The sequence below is a fragment of the Cricetulus griseus genome, chromosome 2 (assembly GCF_003668045.3).
Source record: "Cricetulus griseus strain 17A/GY chromosome 2, alternate assembly CriGri-PICRH-1.0, whole genome shotgun sequence".
Classification (NCBI taxonomy): domain Eukaryota; kingdom Metazoa; phylum Chordata; class Mammalia; order Rodentia; family Cricetidae; genus Cricetulus; species Cricetulus griseus.
In genome coordinates, this window is record NC_048595.1 from 96,357,995 (window position 1) to 96,371,829 (window position 13,835).

General features: G+C 49.7%; 1 protein-coding gene across 2 annotated transcripts in view; it reads left to right on the forward strand.

The window, feature by feature from the left end:
• The first annotated feature begins 4,326 nt into the window (after positions 1-4,326).
• The window catches only part of Anks6 (ankyrin repeat and sterile alpha motif domain containing 6), a 43,967-nt gene continuing 34,458 nt past the window's right edge, over positions 4,327-13,835 (forward strand). For both annotated transcript variants that reach the window (XM_027403134.2, XM_035439883.1), the window contains exons 1-2: positions 4,327-4,705; positions 11,447-11,949. In XM_027403134.2, the coding sequence (XP_027258935.1) occupies positions 4,374-4,705; positions 11,447-11,949 (835 nt within the window). In that variant the 5' untranslated portion in view covers positions 4,327-4,373. The remainder of the gene's footprint in view (positions 4,706-11,446; positions 11,950-13,835) is intronic.

A 13,835-nucleotide genomic window follows, 5' to 3' on the forward strand; every position in this document is an offset into this window, starting at 1 on the left:
AAATACAAACCTATGTATTTAAAACAGTAAATGCTACCCTTGTTAGGTTTGGATTGACTATGATGACAGCCTTGCTCACAATAAACCTCACCAGAAAGGCAGGGGCAGGTTTTGCTGCTGACAGCTCTGCTGCCCTTTGTGGCAGCCTTGCTTGCAAGCAGTCTGGCTTTAGGTACTGGCAGAGTGACTTCAGTGTGATAACTGACAACCTTCTGAGAGGGATACCCCTTTTGATTAAGTAAGCACCCCAGTCAAGACAGTTAGCATGGCCGGACCACTGACCCCCAGGGATTGAATCAGTCAAGGAAGACTCCCTGCAAAAGCATAGAGAAGGCATAGAGTGCAGTGAACATTTGTTAGTCAACATGTCAAAGCCTCTGAAACATTTTGCCATGCTGGGTGGCCCCTCCCTTGTGGACCATAGGCTCCTCCCTCCCTAGATGCTGAAAACCCATGACTTGCCTTCCTGACCTCCTTGATTTGTCAAGCATAGTATGTGACCCAGGATGGATCACTCAGACACTGCCATGGCAGGCTGTTAACCTGAAGCCAGTGACACCAGAAGGGACCTGAGCATACTCCATTCCAGTGCATACTAGTGACTTGCGGGGAATAGCCATGACATGATTGGGACATCCTTGTTTGAGGTCTCTAAAACTTGGGGCCCTTCTAGGAACTGTGAACTAGAAAAAAAAATCTTGAACTAAATTCTCTTTCTGCTTCAGCGACCCCAGGGTTGGTTTCTGCTGCCTGAAAGGAAGATTCTTGGCCGATATCTACACATATGTGCATATTCATGGTTTTAATCAGGAATGTCCCCCACAGACTTGTGTGTTTTGAATATTGTTTCTCAGTGCGTGGCAATATTTAAGGATGCCATGGACCTTTAGATGAACCCAAGCTGGAAGAAGTAGGTCACAAGGGGCCCATTCTTTTATTTGTTTGTTTTATGCTGGCCACAAACTTTCTATGTAGCTAAAGATGACCTTGAACTCCTGACCTTCCTCCTTCTTCTGCCATTCCAGGGCTGAAATTATAGGCTTGCACCACCACATCCAGCTATAGACTGGCATTCTTTCTCTCTCTCTCTCTCTCTCTCTCTCTCTCTCTCTCTCTCTGTGTGTGTGTGTGTGTGTGTGTGTGTGTGTGGTGTATGTACCATGTGCTGGGATTACAGGCATATATTATATGTGGGTGTGTGGCAGCCAGAGATCAATGTTGAATGTCTTCCTCCATGGCTTTCTACTTTGTTTATTTTAAATTATATTTACTATTACTATTTTATTGTTGTTTTTAAGACAGGGTCTCACTATGTAGCCTTGGCTGGTCTGGAACTCAATATACAGACCATGATAGCCTAAAGCTCATAAAGATCTGCCTGTCTCTGACTCCCTAGTACTGGGATTAAAGGCAAGCAACACCATTCCTGACATATTTATTTGGAGTGTGTGTGTGTGTGTGTGTGTGTGTGTGTGTGTGTGTGTGTGTACAAATGTGGAGGCCAGAGGACACTTTTAGTAGTTGGTTCTTTATTTCTATGTGGGTCCCAGAGCCTGAACTCAGATCATCCATCAGGCTTGGCAGCAGGTACAGTTAGTTACTGAGCCATCTCAGTAGCCCTTCCTTCCACTTTGTTTCTGAGATAGGCTCTCTCATTGAAGCAGGGGCTCACCAATTAAATAGACCTGCTGTCCAGCCAGCCTCTCTGCTCACTCAGGTCTCTATCGCCTATTACTGGATTACAAGAGTGCACTGCCTTCTGGGATTAAAAGTGTGCACTGTTACACCCAGCTGTGGGTGCTGGGAATCCAAATTCAGGTCCTTGCAGTTGGAGCAGCTAGCGCTTGACCCACTGGAGCTATCGTCCCAGCCCACAGTGGAAGCTTTTGAAGGTGACTGGCTAGCCCCTGGCTCGACCCATTCTGTTTCTTGGCACACCATGATTGGACAGCACCACCACACACTCCTGCTTTGACAGATGGAGCCACTCAACCACACCTTCCATGCTGTGAGGGACTGTGACCCTCTGAAATGATTCCCCCATACCTCTTTCTTCCTGTGCGTCATCTCTCTCAGGTATGTTGATCACAGTAATGTAAAACAATACAACATGAAATCTTTTTGGAATGAGAAAATGAATGTGCATACTGGTGACTTGGGGGGAATAGCCCTGGAAAATCAAGGAAAGCGGGAAAGGGCATTTTACTTTCTGCCTTTCACTTTTATGTACTGTTGGAGTTGATTATCCTTTACTTAATATTATTACTTTTTGTTTTTAAAATTCTGTGTGCTTGTTTGGCATGTGTACTTATTTATGTGCATGTGCCCATGGAGACCAGAGGTTCCTTTCTCTCTCTCTCTCTCTCTCTCTCTCTCTCTCTCTCTCTCTCTCTCTCTCTCTCCACACACAGACACACACACACACACACACACACACACCACCACCACCACCACCACCACCACCACTCCCAGCTTTAACATGGGTGCTTGGGATCCGAACCCAGGTCCTTATACTTACGAGGCAGGCACTTAACCAATGGAGTGGTTTCTTGGCCCTATTTGTTTGCTTTTGGAGACAAGATCTCACTAAGTAACTCAGGTTGGCCTTGAACTCATCATCTTCCTTCCTCTGTCACCCAAGTTCTGGGATGATAGGCATATACCATTGAGCTTAGTCTTATCTTTTACTTTTGTATTGCTTTCATAATGAAACAATAGTTAGTGAAAACATAGTAAAGACAAGAAAATAAAAGAGAGGTGAAATTATTCAGATGTTCAGGGAAATAATGGCTTCCTTAGAAATTCCGAAGGTGGTTGTCTCCCACCTCCTTCCCACTGTGGTAACTGGGGTTAATATGGATGAGTCAGGACGTTCATTTGTACATGAGTGGTTAGTTCTACCCAAACACTTCTCAAGGCTTCCTGCTCAAAGAACAAACTCCACAGTCTGCAACAGGGCACTGAAAACCTTCAAGATATTTTCTCATCCTCATCCTTTACCTAAAGCACCTTTTCTTCCAGCCCTGATGCCCCGCCCCCACTCTGTGATCTGCACCCGTGACTCATGCCTACCCAGACCTAACGGTTTTGCTGTTACCATCATACGTCAGTGGGACTTAGTGTGTAACAGTCATGTCTGGCTGAATGCCTGGCTTCTTGCTGGACTTTGGCACCACTGCCAATCATCTATGGAAACCAGTTGTCCCACTGTATGGAAGTGTCCATGATGTAATGACAAGTACAGTGTGAAGTGCTTCTGGGCAGGCCTGCTCCTTAGAGCCTTCTTCTGGCTCTCTGCTTGACTGGCTGTCTCCCCGAATATCACCATGGCTTACTTTCTTCCTTCAGGTTTTTGCACATGCTACATTTGCAGTGATTCCTTTGCAGGCTCAATTGTAAAACAATATTGCACTTTCTACCCTGGTTTGCTTGGATTCATGTTCAGCTCACTGTGCCAACAGCATTCACTACCATCCAGCACCTAAGTTATTTCCACATCCTATCTGTACAGCCGGAACGGGCGAGTCAGCTCCTGGAAGGCAGAGATGCTATCTTGCCTCTTAAATGTTTTCAGCATGTGGAGCTGTGCCTGGCACTAGCAGGCATCCAATAAATACTTGTTAAGCATGGAAAGGAAGCTGAACTTGATGTCAGAAGGCCCGAGTCCCACCCACAGCAGCATCTGCAGATCTGTGCAGACCGTACAGCATATGACCTCCTTGGGTCACTCTTCTGGAGATTGGAATTATCATCTGGACCCCCAGGGTGGCTGCCAGGACTGCCCGCAGATCAGTCAGTGAGTCCTAACTTTTGTGTCCATAATACCAGAGGGCTTGTTAAATAACAGTTGCTGGCCCCACACTGAGTTTCTGACTCAGTGGGTCTGGGGTGTGGCTTGAAAAATCTCCTTCTGTAACATGTTACTTATTGCTGCTGTGTGAGCCGCACGTCAAAGACAAGGGACAGGCGCTAGTAGCCTGGCACAGAGAGAACCCAGCATTGCAGGGCTTCTGGAGCAAACGACAGGGCAGGAGAGGACCCATAGTTCCGATTCAGTCCCCGACTGTTTGGGAAGTTCTTGTGAGGTGCATGGTGATCTGGGGTCGGTGGAGCCGCGGGTTGCGGTCCAGGGGTGATTCCGAGGTCCTTTAGGCCCAGAGGTCAGATTGGCACAGGCCAGGAAGACTGAGAAGGGACCGAACAGTCACAGGCCCACACTCCAAGCCCGGAGGCGGGCCCTGCGCGCGCGTGCCCGGCAGGCGCGGCCCGGCGGCGCGCGCGCCCCCAGGGGGCGGGCCTGCGGACGGCGGCGGGCGCGCGAGGACGCGGGAGGGAGCGGGCGGCGGCGCTGAGCGCTGAGCGGGCGGCCGGCGATGGGCGAGGGAGCCCTGGCCCCGGGCCTGCAGCTGCTGCTCCGCGCCTGCGAGCAGGGCGACACCGACACCGCGCGGCGCCTGCTGGAGCCCGGCGCAGAGCCGGCGGTGGGACCCGAGGCGGGAGGGGAGCAGGCAGGGCCCGAGGCGGCCCGGGCGGCGGAGGCCGGAGCGCCGGTACCGGTGGACTGCTCGGATGAGGCGGGCAACTCGGCGCTGCAGCTGGCGGCGGCCGGTGGCCACGAGCCACTCGTGCGGTTCCTGCTGCGCCGCGGAGCCTCGGTCAACAGCCGCAACCACTATGGCTGGAGCGCGCTCATGCAGGCGGCCAGGTGAGCGGGGACCGGGAGGGAGAGGGTCCGGGACTAGTGAAAGTGTGAAAGGCAGGTTTGGAGCGTTGCTTTTTGGTCATCTGTATGCTGGAAATAGAAAGGCTGTTTCAGAAACACAAGATTAGGATGTTAGAAACTTTGGCTTTTGAACAGTCTGGAGGCTGCCGAGTGCATCTTCCAGGCGTCCATTCATTCCGGCTTTTGCATCAAGGGTCTCCTAAGAACCTGTCTGCTCACCCTGACTTTGGGGGATAGATAACTGGCATCCAGGTAAGTCCCCACTTTGGAGGAGTGGGGTAGTAGATAAAGTTGCAATCTTGATCTGGAAGGTCTGACTGTAGTTTTCCCGTTGGGAAAACGGGGACATTTTGTAATGGAAGTTTTTAGTAGACCCGAGGATGTTAACCATGCCTGGGGAGTGGAGGGGCACAGTGCAAACACATAATGATAGGAGGATTCTGGGACCCAGAAGGGGCCGGAAGTAATGGGAGACAAGCCCACCATTGGAGAGAAGAAAGCAGGTACCAGATATTGGGGCTGAGAAGGATGCCTGCAATGTAGAACAGGGCAGAGTGATTGGATCTGAGTTTTGTTTTGGATGGACTCATTCACCACATGTGAGAATGGGCGGAGAGTCAGGAAGGCTGCTTGGAAAGGCAGCAGCCAGCCAAGCTTTGGTGGGTGGCTCATGCCTTTAATCCCAGCACTCGGGAGGCAGAGGCAGGCGGATCTCTCTGAGTTCGAGGCCAGGCTGGTCTACAGAGCGAGTGCCAGGATAGGCTCCAAAGCCATAGTGAAACCCTGTCTCGAAAAACCAGGAAGGAAGGAAGGAAGGAAGGAAGGAAGGAAGGAAGGAAGGAAGGAAGGAAGGAAGGAAGGCAGCAGCAGCCCAGGGAAGAGATATACTGGCCTGGACCAGACTGAAGTTGATGCTTGTGACTGTCTGACCCTTGTAAGGGGTCAGTAGAGAGGGAGACAGACAGCAAAATCCATCTCTAGATTTCTGGCTGTGGTTTACAAATGCACTGAGCTGGAGAGTACAGGAGAAGAGAAGATCTTTTTTTTTTAAAGATTTATTTATTTTTATTTTATGTGTATGAGTGTTTGTTTGCCTGTGTGTATGTGCACCTTATGGGTGCCTGGTGCCTGAGGTAAGCCAGATGAGGGCAGTGTATCCCCTTGAACTTGAGGTACAGACAGTTACAATGTGCCACGCAGGTACTCTTAACCACTGAGCCATCTCTCTAGCCCCAGAGGGACAGTCTTGAGAGTGAGCTTGACTTTCAGGCACATAGCAGGTGGCATCGAGGGGAATGCCAGGGCCACGGAGGTGATCTTAAAATCTTATTTCTAGCTCTCTTTCCCCTTAGTGGCAGTTCCCATTCTTTCTCCAGGTGAGCCTTCCTCTGTCTAGTACCTGCCTACCCCTGTTGGCTTGAGGTAGCCCTGGAATCCACACCCTTCTCTCCATCCCCTCACCCTTGTCCACAGACTCCTCTGTAGAGGTCTCCCACCATATTCCTCTTCTCCCAGCATGCCCTCGCCTGTGCCTCCTTGAAGAGCTTCCAGGTCTTTCTGGAATGGCTGCTTGGCTGTGCCTGTCCAAAGTGGCTCTCCCAGTCTCAGGATGACACTCTCAGCCAGACTGTTCTATACATCCATTCTGGTCTGTTGAGCTCAGGCCAAGATTTCATCCAGTCCTTCTCGGCATCACTTTGTACTTCTAAAAAAGCTAACAATGAGCATTTACTGTGTACCAAGAGCATCTTCTCCACTTTACAGATGAGAGAGAGCCTGAGATTTCGAAGGCAAAAATGGGCCTCCAGCATCCAGCTAGTCAGGATGTGTGTGAGCAGGGAGACCCTCTACAGAACTCTCAGTGTGAACTTTTCCTCTTTTGCCCTCAGCAATGCCCTTCCACCCTCAAGCGTAGCTTCTTCCAGGAAGCCTTCCATGCCGTGGCCTTATCGTTTGGCCTCACCACACCAGGAAAGCCTATCCACTTCCAACTGGCTCCCTCCCTGTCTGTACCCAACCCTGGTTCACTGGGGTGTCTTTCCAGATGGGGTCCCTAGGGTTACCTTTCTAAAGCTTGTGACTGGGAGGCCTGAAGTCTGGGGAGCTGGGTGGAGGGCAGGAAGGGATATGAGAAAGAGGTTCAGAGTGACTTTGTACATTTGAGAGCCCTGGGCATACACCGTATTTCTGAGCCCCACCCAGAATAGAGGCCTTGCAATTCCTGGGGGACTTGTTGAGCACTTTGCTTGCAATGAATTGAGGCACTGGTTTATGCCAGTGTCACCAACCCCTGGTCACCTGTTTTTTGCTGCTAACCAAATTCTTCAGGATGGTCTACATCATCTGATTAATTTCAGTTCCTTAATGTAGGCAAAAAAGACACTGTTACTCCAGAGAGGGCAAGTGGAGGTGAGGGGTGGGAGGGGTGGGAGGTGCTTCTTCTGGATCGGTCAAAGGTGTTTCTGCAAGAATGGTTTTTAAGGAGAGAAGGAGGAAGTCTATGCCAGGGTGAGTTGGTAAGTTCTGATTGGACCTGTTAGTCAGTGTAGCCAAATAATGGATTTTGATAGCTGGACCTTGCTGTTTTGCTTAGGCAGAAGAAAGTGACCAAATAAAGGAATAGACCTTGGTTGCTAACTTTAGGGATGTGTTCTAATGGTTTAGCAAGGCAGAGAGAAAGGAGGAGTGTAAGACCTGTTGGTGCCATGTTTGCCGTGTCTGGGCCTGTTAGAGCCAGCCCTTCAGTTGGTATTGTGAAAAGAGCTGGGGTTTGTGGTCCAAGCACTTCAACTTTGACACTTCCTAATTGAGAGGCTTTGGGCTGCCTTTTCCTGCCTCAGTTTGCCACAGGTGCTGCAGTTTGCCACAGGTGCTGTTTTTCTTTAAGCTACTATTTTATGTGTATCTGTGTGACATGTGCAGGCCTGGTACTCTCAGAAGCCAGAGGAGGGCATGATAGTCCTTAGAACTAGAGTTACAGGCAGTTGTCAGCAGCATGGATGCTAGGAATTGAACCTGGGTTCTCTGGAAGAGCAGCCAGCGCTTATGACCACAGAGCTATGTCTCTGGCCCCAACAGGTGCTTTTTTGAGAGTGTTACTGTGATACATGTCTTATTGTTCTCAAGACCAAGGTAGAGGGTGTCCCTGGAAGAAGAGGATTAGAATTCACAATTGCCTGATCAGCAGGGCCTGGTGCTGTCCCTCACAGGTGACACTACTGCACTGGAGTCCAGATACACTGAGCTGTCTGCTGCCTCGTCCAAGGAGAGGTTCAGGGTCAGGGACTTATGTAGGGAGACTTCCTACAGGGTCTGTGAGTTGGTCCCTGAGGTCAGGGTAGGCTGTGCTTGGACACTCCATTTTTGGGCTCCTCTCAGAATCCTCAGACAGTGTTCCAGACAGTCGCTGTATCTACCTAAGTGGACTTGTGTTTATCATCTTGTGTGTCCCAACACCCATCAATGAGGCAAACCATAGAGGCCTCAGACCAGGATTTGGAGAAATTGGTTTCTTAGTTTAGTACAAGCAGTAGTTCCTATTTGCAGAATAATTGATTATCATTTTTTTTCTCCTCCCCAGTAGTGGGGCTTGAATTTAGGATCTGCACCTGGCAGGCATGCTACCACTGAGTTACAACCTCAGCCGTCTTTTAAAACAAAGTCTCACTGACTGGCCCAGGCTGTCTTTGAACTTACCTTGTAGTCCAAGCAAGCCTGATCTTCTTGCATTAGTTAGGCCTGTTTCATGAGGTCCTGCTAACAGTGACCTTTCTTGAGCACCTATTTTGTGCCTGACACTGTGCTTACTGCTTTAAAGGGATTCGCTCCTTCAGTCCGCCCAAAGCCTTAGGAAGTATGGAGTATTATTGTCCCCCTTTTACAGATAGGAAATTGAACTACAGAGAAGTTAAGTAACTTGCCCCTGACCACATAGCTAGTTGAGTGACAGAGTAAGATTCACACTTAGACTGATGGCCCAAGAGCTATGAATCCAGCAAGTGGGTGCTGGTCGTGATTCTGAGCTGGGGACAGCATAGCATGGTTTTCTAGTATCACATTGGCCTGTTTACCTTCTATCCACTTCTGTCTTTACCCAACTCATATTGGTGGCCACCAGGTGCTCTGAGTGGCAAGATCACGTGCCAGTGCTTACAGCACAGGTGTTAATTGCTGAAATTAATTGGCAGTCTCAGCACCTGCTTAGAAGCCCCCAGCAGCCTCATCTTCAGTAATTACCTATTAGAAATTGAACATCCGCAAAATTATCTCGGGCTCCGTTGGATCATTTTGTGTTTTCTGCCTAATTGAATGCTCTCTAGGGCTACCTGAGAGTTCAGAAAACACCCCCAAATTCAGTATTTCTGCTCAAATTCAACCCTTTGCTTCCTGTGTAGGAACTGGGCAGACTGGAGAAACTGTAGTTGTTTGAAATTCCTGGGGCAGGTTTGGGTCCTGTCACTTTCAAATTGAGATTAATTGCTCTCTGCTCTAATCTTAAGCCTTCTTATCTGTGAAATGGGAGGCTGTGTTTGTCTCTTGGTTCTCAGATGAGATAAGAATCTAAAAGTATCATGTAATCCTCAGTGAGGGATTACACTAGAGTTTATTTTGTGTTCCCAAAACCTGTGGGAGTTTTTAAGTCTCCTGCAGTGGAGGCCAGTGCAGCAGCCCCTGGTCACTTTCTGCCCCTCAGACTTCCCTTCCCTTGTTATCCTGTCTATGCAATCATTTATTTGTTCGTTGGAAAATTTTGAACTCGGTGTTAGGGACCAGGGAAGTCACCTAGCCCTGTCCTTAACCACAGTCGGGTAGGGGAGGCACAGATTTTGAAGGAGGGCTCAGGTGTAGGCAGAGGGAAGGAAGTTTGGGTCTTTGTGGGTCCTTGAGAGGGAGCCAAGGAAACTGCTCAGAGCTGGTGATATGGGGGTGGGGTGGGGCAGGGGGTGCTGAGCAAGACAGAGGCTGGGCACTTTGCTTGGCAGGAATGAAGATAGAATTGTGCTGGAAGTGCAAGGAAGGGGGTAGGAGGTGGTGGCAAAGGGCTGGGAAGTATTAGCAATATAGGCAGGCCTCCTGACTCTGGCAGGCTTTTGGGAGGGACCGGTAGGTGTGTGCGCTGCTTGGAGGTTGGTCAGGAAGGAGCAGGACAGAGTTTGCAAAGTTTGCAATTCCTGCATGTTGGTGTAATTCCCCAGACTCACCCCTCTGCCACGGAGAAGAGGCCCCCCATCCTGCCCCAGGCTGGGGCACCAGGTCACCAAGTTCTCATTTGCATGCTGCAGGAGGCAGCCTGTTGTGTCAAGGTTCACAGCCCAGAAGGTATTTTGTATTTAGCTGGAGCCTCAGACCAGAGTTCAGCCCTGGCCTGAAACACAAAATCCACTTTTCCAAAGAGGAGGGCTGAGCAACTCATTCAGAACCTGCCTCTGAGTCTGTGGTCTTCTAACACCCACTTCCCTAGCTTTGGCATTCTTTCTTGCTAGCCAGGCACACCTTAGAACATAAGCCTGCCCACTGAGAAGTGGTGTCTGTCCTCTCCCTGGAGTCAGGGAGTTGGTGGGAGCCTGCTTGTCTTCTCTGGGTCCTGGATACAGCTGGAGCTGGAGCCTCTTTGATCTGGCTTAACCAGGTTCACAGCCACCTACAGTTGAACATTCCTGCCAGCAGGTGGCAGTAAGCCTCCACGGAGGTGCCAGAGTCCCTTTGCCCAGCACAGCTGTCACAACTGGCATGTGCTGGGCTTGGTGGGGACTGGGAAGGGCAGAAATGAATCACAACAAGGGCTTTGCCCATGAAGGAACCATAACCTGGCAGAGACAGTTTAGCAGCCATAAAGCATTGCACAGAAAACTCAGATGTCAGGGGCAGAGTGGTAGAGAAGGCAGATGGATTTAGACCTCAGGGTGTGCATATTCAGGAGTGTTTGTGTGTGTAGGTCATAGATCTGTCTCAGGTGTATTTCTTCATATAAAGTCTACCTTGATTTTGTTTTTAGATTTATTTCTTTTATTTTATATATATGATGTTTGCCTGCTTGTCTGTGTCCTAGCCTCAGGACTAGATTTCTTTTCTTTCAATTTTGGGCATCGGGGGTCTTACTGTGTAGGCAAGCTAGCTTCAAAGTTCAGAGATCCTCCTGCCTCTGCCTCTTGAGAGCTGCGATTAAAGGTATGTATCACCATGCTGGCCAGGGCTGGATGTTTTATCCCAGAGTAGCCCTTAGCAGACAGGTGACTACAGTAGGTTGTGAAATGGGAAAGGCATAGCAGTTATCATAGCTAATGCTGAGTGCCTGCTTCCTTTGGCTAAGCACAGCTCCAGGAGCTTGTGCTCTCTCTCTGTCTGTCTCCCTCCCTACACACACTCAAACACACACACACACACACACACACACACACACACACACGTATCCACTAAACCACAAGCAGTCCTTTATGGAGGTATGACTATAGCCCCATTTATCAGATCAGGAAATGAAGGCACAAGGAAACAAATTATTCCTCAGTATCATATGGAGGAGAGACCTAGATTCCAGCCTAGCCAGGGCTTCTGTCATCGATGAGGATGATTGCACATGGCCAGCCTGGTACCTCACTCCAGACCGAGGTTGTTCTTTCTAAGCAGCCCCTTTGCCTGCAGTACTTGACAATGGTGAGGGTTATTGGAGCTGTTCACTTTTCAGTGTTTTCTGTTTAGTGTCACTAATTCCCATCTTTCTGGCAGGTGTGGGCATGCCAACGTGGCACATCTCCTTTTGGATCATGGGGCTGATGTCAATGCTCAGAATCGGCTGGGTGCCAGTGTGCTCACCATGGCTTCTCGGGGTGGCCACCTGGGTGTGGTGAAGCTGCTGCTGGAGGCAGGAGCCATTGTGGACCATCACAACCCCGCTGGCGAGTCACCAGCAATGGGAGGCAGCAGGGATGAACTGCTGGGCATCACGGCCCTGATGGCTGCCGTTCAGCATGGGCATGAGGCTGTGGTACGCCTGCTGTTGGAATGGGGTGCCGACCCCAACCACACAGCCCAGACCGTGGGCTGGAGCCCACTGATGCTGGCGGCCCTCCTTGGGAAGCTCAGTGTGGTGCAGCAGCTGGTTGAAAAGGGAGCCAACCCTGACCACCTCAGCGTGTTGGAGAAGACAGCCTTCGAGGTTGCCCTTGACCGCAAACACAGGGACCTGGCTGACTACCTGGACCCCCTGACCACTGTCAGGCCAAAAACAGGTCAGGCCAAAACACCCCCATCCCTGCTGTGGCCTCCCAGAGGAGTGTTTAGGTGGCACAAGCTAGGGTTTGCACAACCAAAAACGTGTGCAGAAGTAGGAGTCTTGACAGGCAGACAGGCCATAAGCTTTTAGCTATACAGTGCCTAGGGTGCCTGTGACACACAGGCCTTACACATTGTTCAATGTGACCAGGTGCTCTGAGAAGAGCCTATAAACTTGTAGACTGGGCCTTTCATCCCTAAGTGTTAACTCTGATTTGGTGGTCCTAGGATACTTCCAGAACAAAGGCCAGCAAAGTTTTCTCTGTAAAAGCCAGATCACGAGCACTTAGGCTTTCTGGGCTAGCTAGGTGCTGATGCAATGAATATTGGCTCTTGTTAGAGTGAAAGCAGCCACACTTAGAATGTAAATGAGTGGGTGTGGCCTTGTGCTGAGTACAGAGACAGACTTTGGACAGGTTGGTCCCAAGCCTAGGTTTGTACCCTCTATTCAGGAATGGCAATGGCGTGCTGGCCATCAAATCCCCAAGGACCAGTTCACTCAAAATTACTATGGAGTGTAATGATAAATATTTCCACCAGCTGCCCGAGCCCCACCACCACATGAAGGTCCCAAGTAACACACAGAGACTTTATATTAGGTACAATGCTGCTGGCCAATGACTAGGAATTCTTATCTGCAAGATCAGTCTTAGTTATTAACCATAACTATTAATCTATATATTTATAAGATTTATAGAGGACACTAACCTTACGTCCTGTCTTCCTGGCGGTCACATGGCGACCTAGAGAAGAGAGCAGGAGGAAGAGGAAGAGAGCGATTTCCTACTTGTCCCTGCTTATCTTCTGAGTCTGCCTGCTATGTCACTTCCTGCCTGGATCACAAGACTACTCTTTACTACATTTCCCAGAATCCTCCTCGACTCCTATTCCCACCTATCTTGCTCCTCTATTGGCCAACAGTGCTTTAGATTCAATTACCAATAAGATATACATATACACAGAAGGACCTCCCCCATCATCGGAGTAGCTCCCTTTGGAGTTTGGGTTTTGCTGGCACATGGTTGTGTTTCATTGCTGTCTGCCATTGTTAAGGTTGTTCCTCGTGAAGTGGTTATAGAGCATGTTGCATTTCGGAACCTCTGCTCAGCAGTGTTACATACAGCCTGAACACCTAGCAAAGTGGGAGACAAGTGCTGACTGTTGACCAGACCCAGCTTCAGCTTCACTTTGCCCACTCAGACTGTGTGGCCCCTGGCATGGCGTTTGCACCCCAGGGACCCTAGTGTCCTGTAACAGGAAGTACAAATGCATTTCTCTTGACTTTGTGACAGTTGTGCATTGAAGTGTCTGTTCCATTGCTGGGTATGTAGCTTTCAACAGTGGAAGTTCAGTTCCTTTGCTAGTGTTTGTGGGATGCTTGCTCAGTTCAGGCACCCTTCAAAGCAACTGACACATGCCAGTGAACAGTCGAGACTCAGCTCCCCACCCTGGAGGAATGCTGCCTCTGTAGGGAAGGCAGGTAGTAAATAGGAAATAAATGATAACAGTGTGGGACAGGTAAGTATTATGAGTTAAAAACAGCAGATAAGAAAGAGATGAAGAGAGCCAGTGTGGCAGAGTTGGGGCAATGTGAAGTGGCAGGGGTGGTGTCCCAGGGAAGATAACTATGATTAGATCTCAGAGATCCAGCAAGTGTGCCAGCTGCAGGGAGGACCACCATAGGAGCGGAGGCTGCATGACATCATAACGGAGGTCCTTGAATCAGCCCCAGTTCTTCCCTGGAAATTCTGGAAGTCCACCCCCACAAGACCTTGGCCTCCACAGGCTCTTTCTCACCCCAAAGCTTCCCAGTGACAGTGACATTCTTCTATCCTTGTGCAAT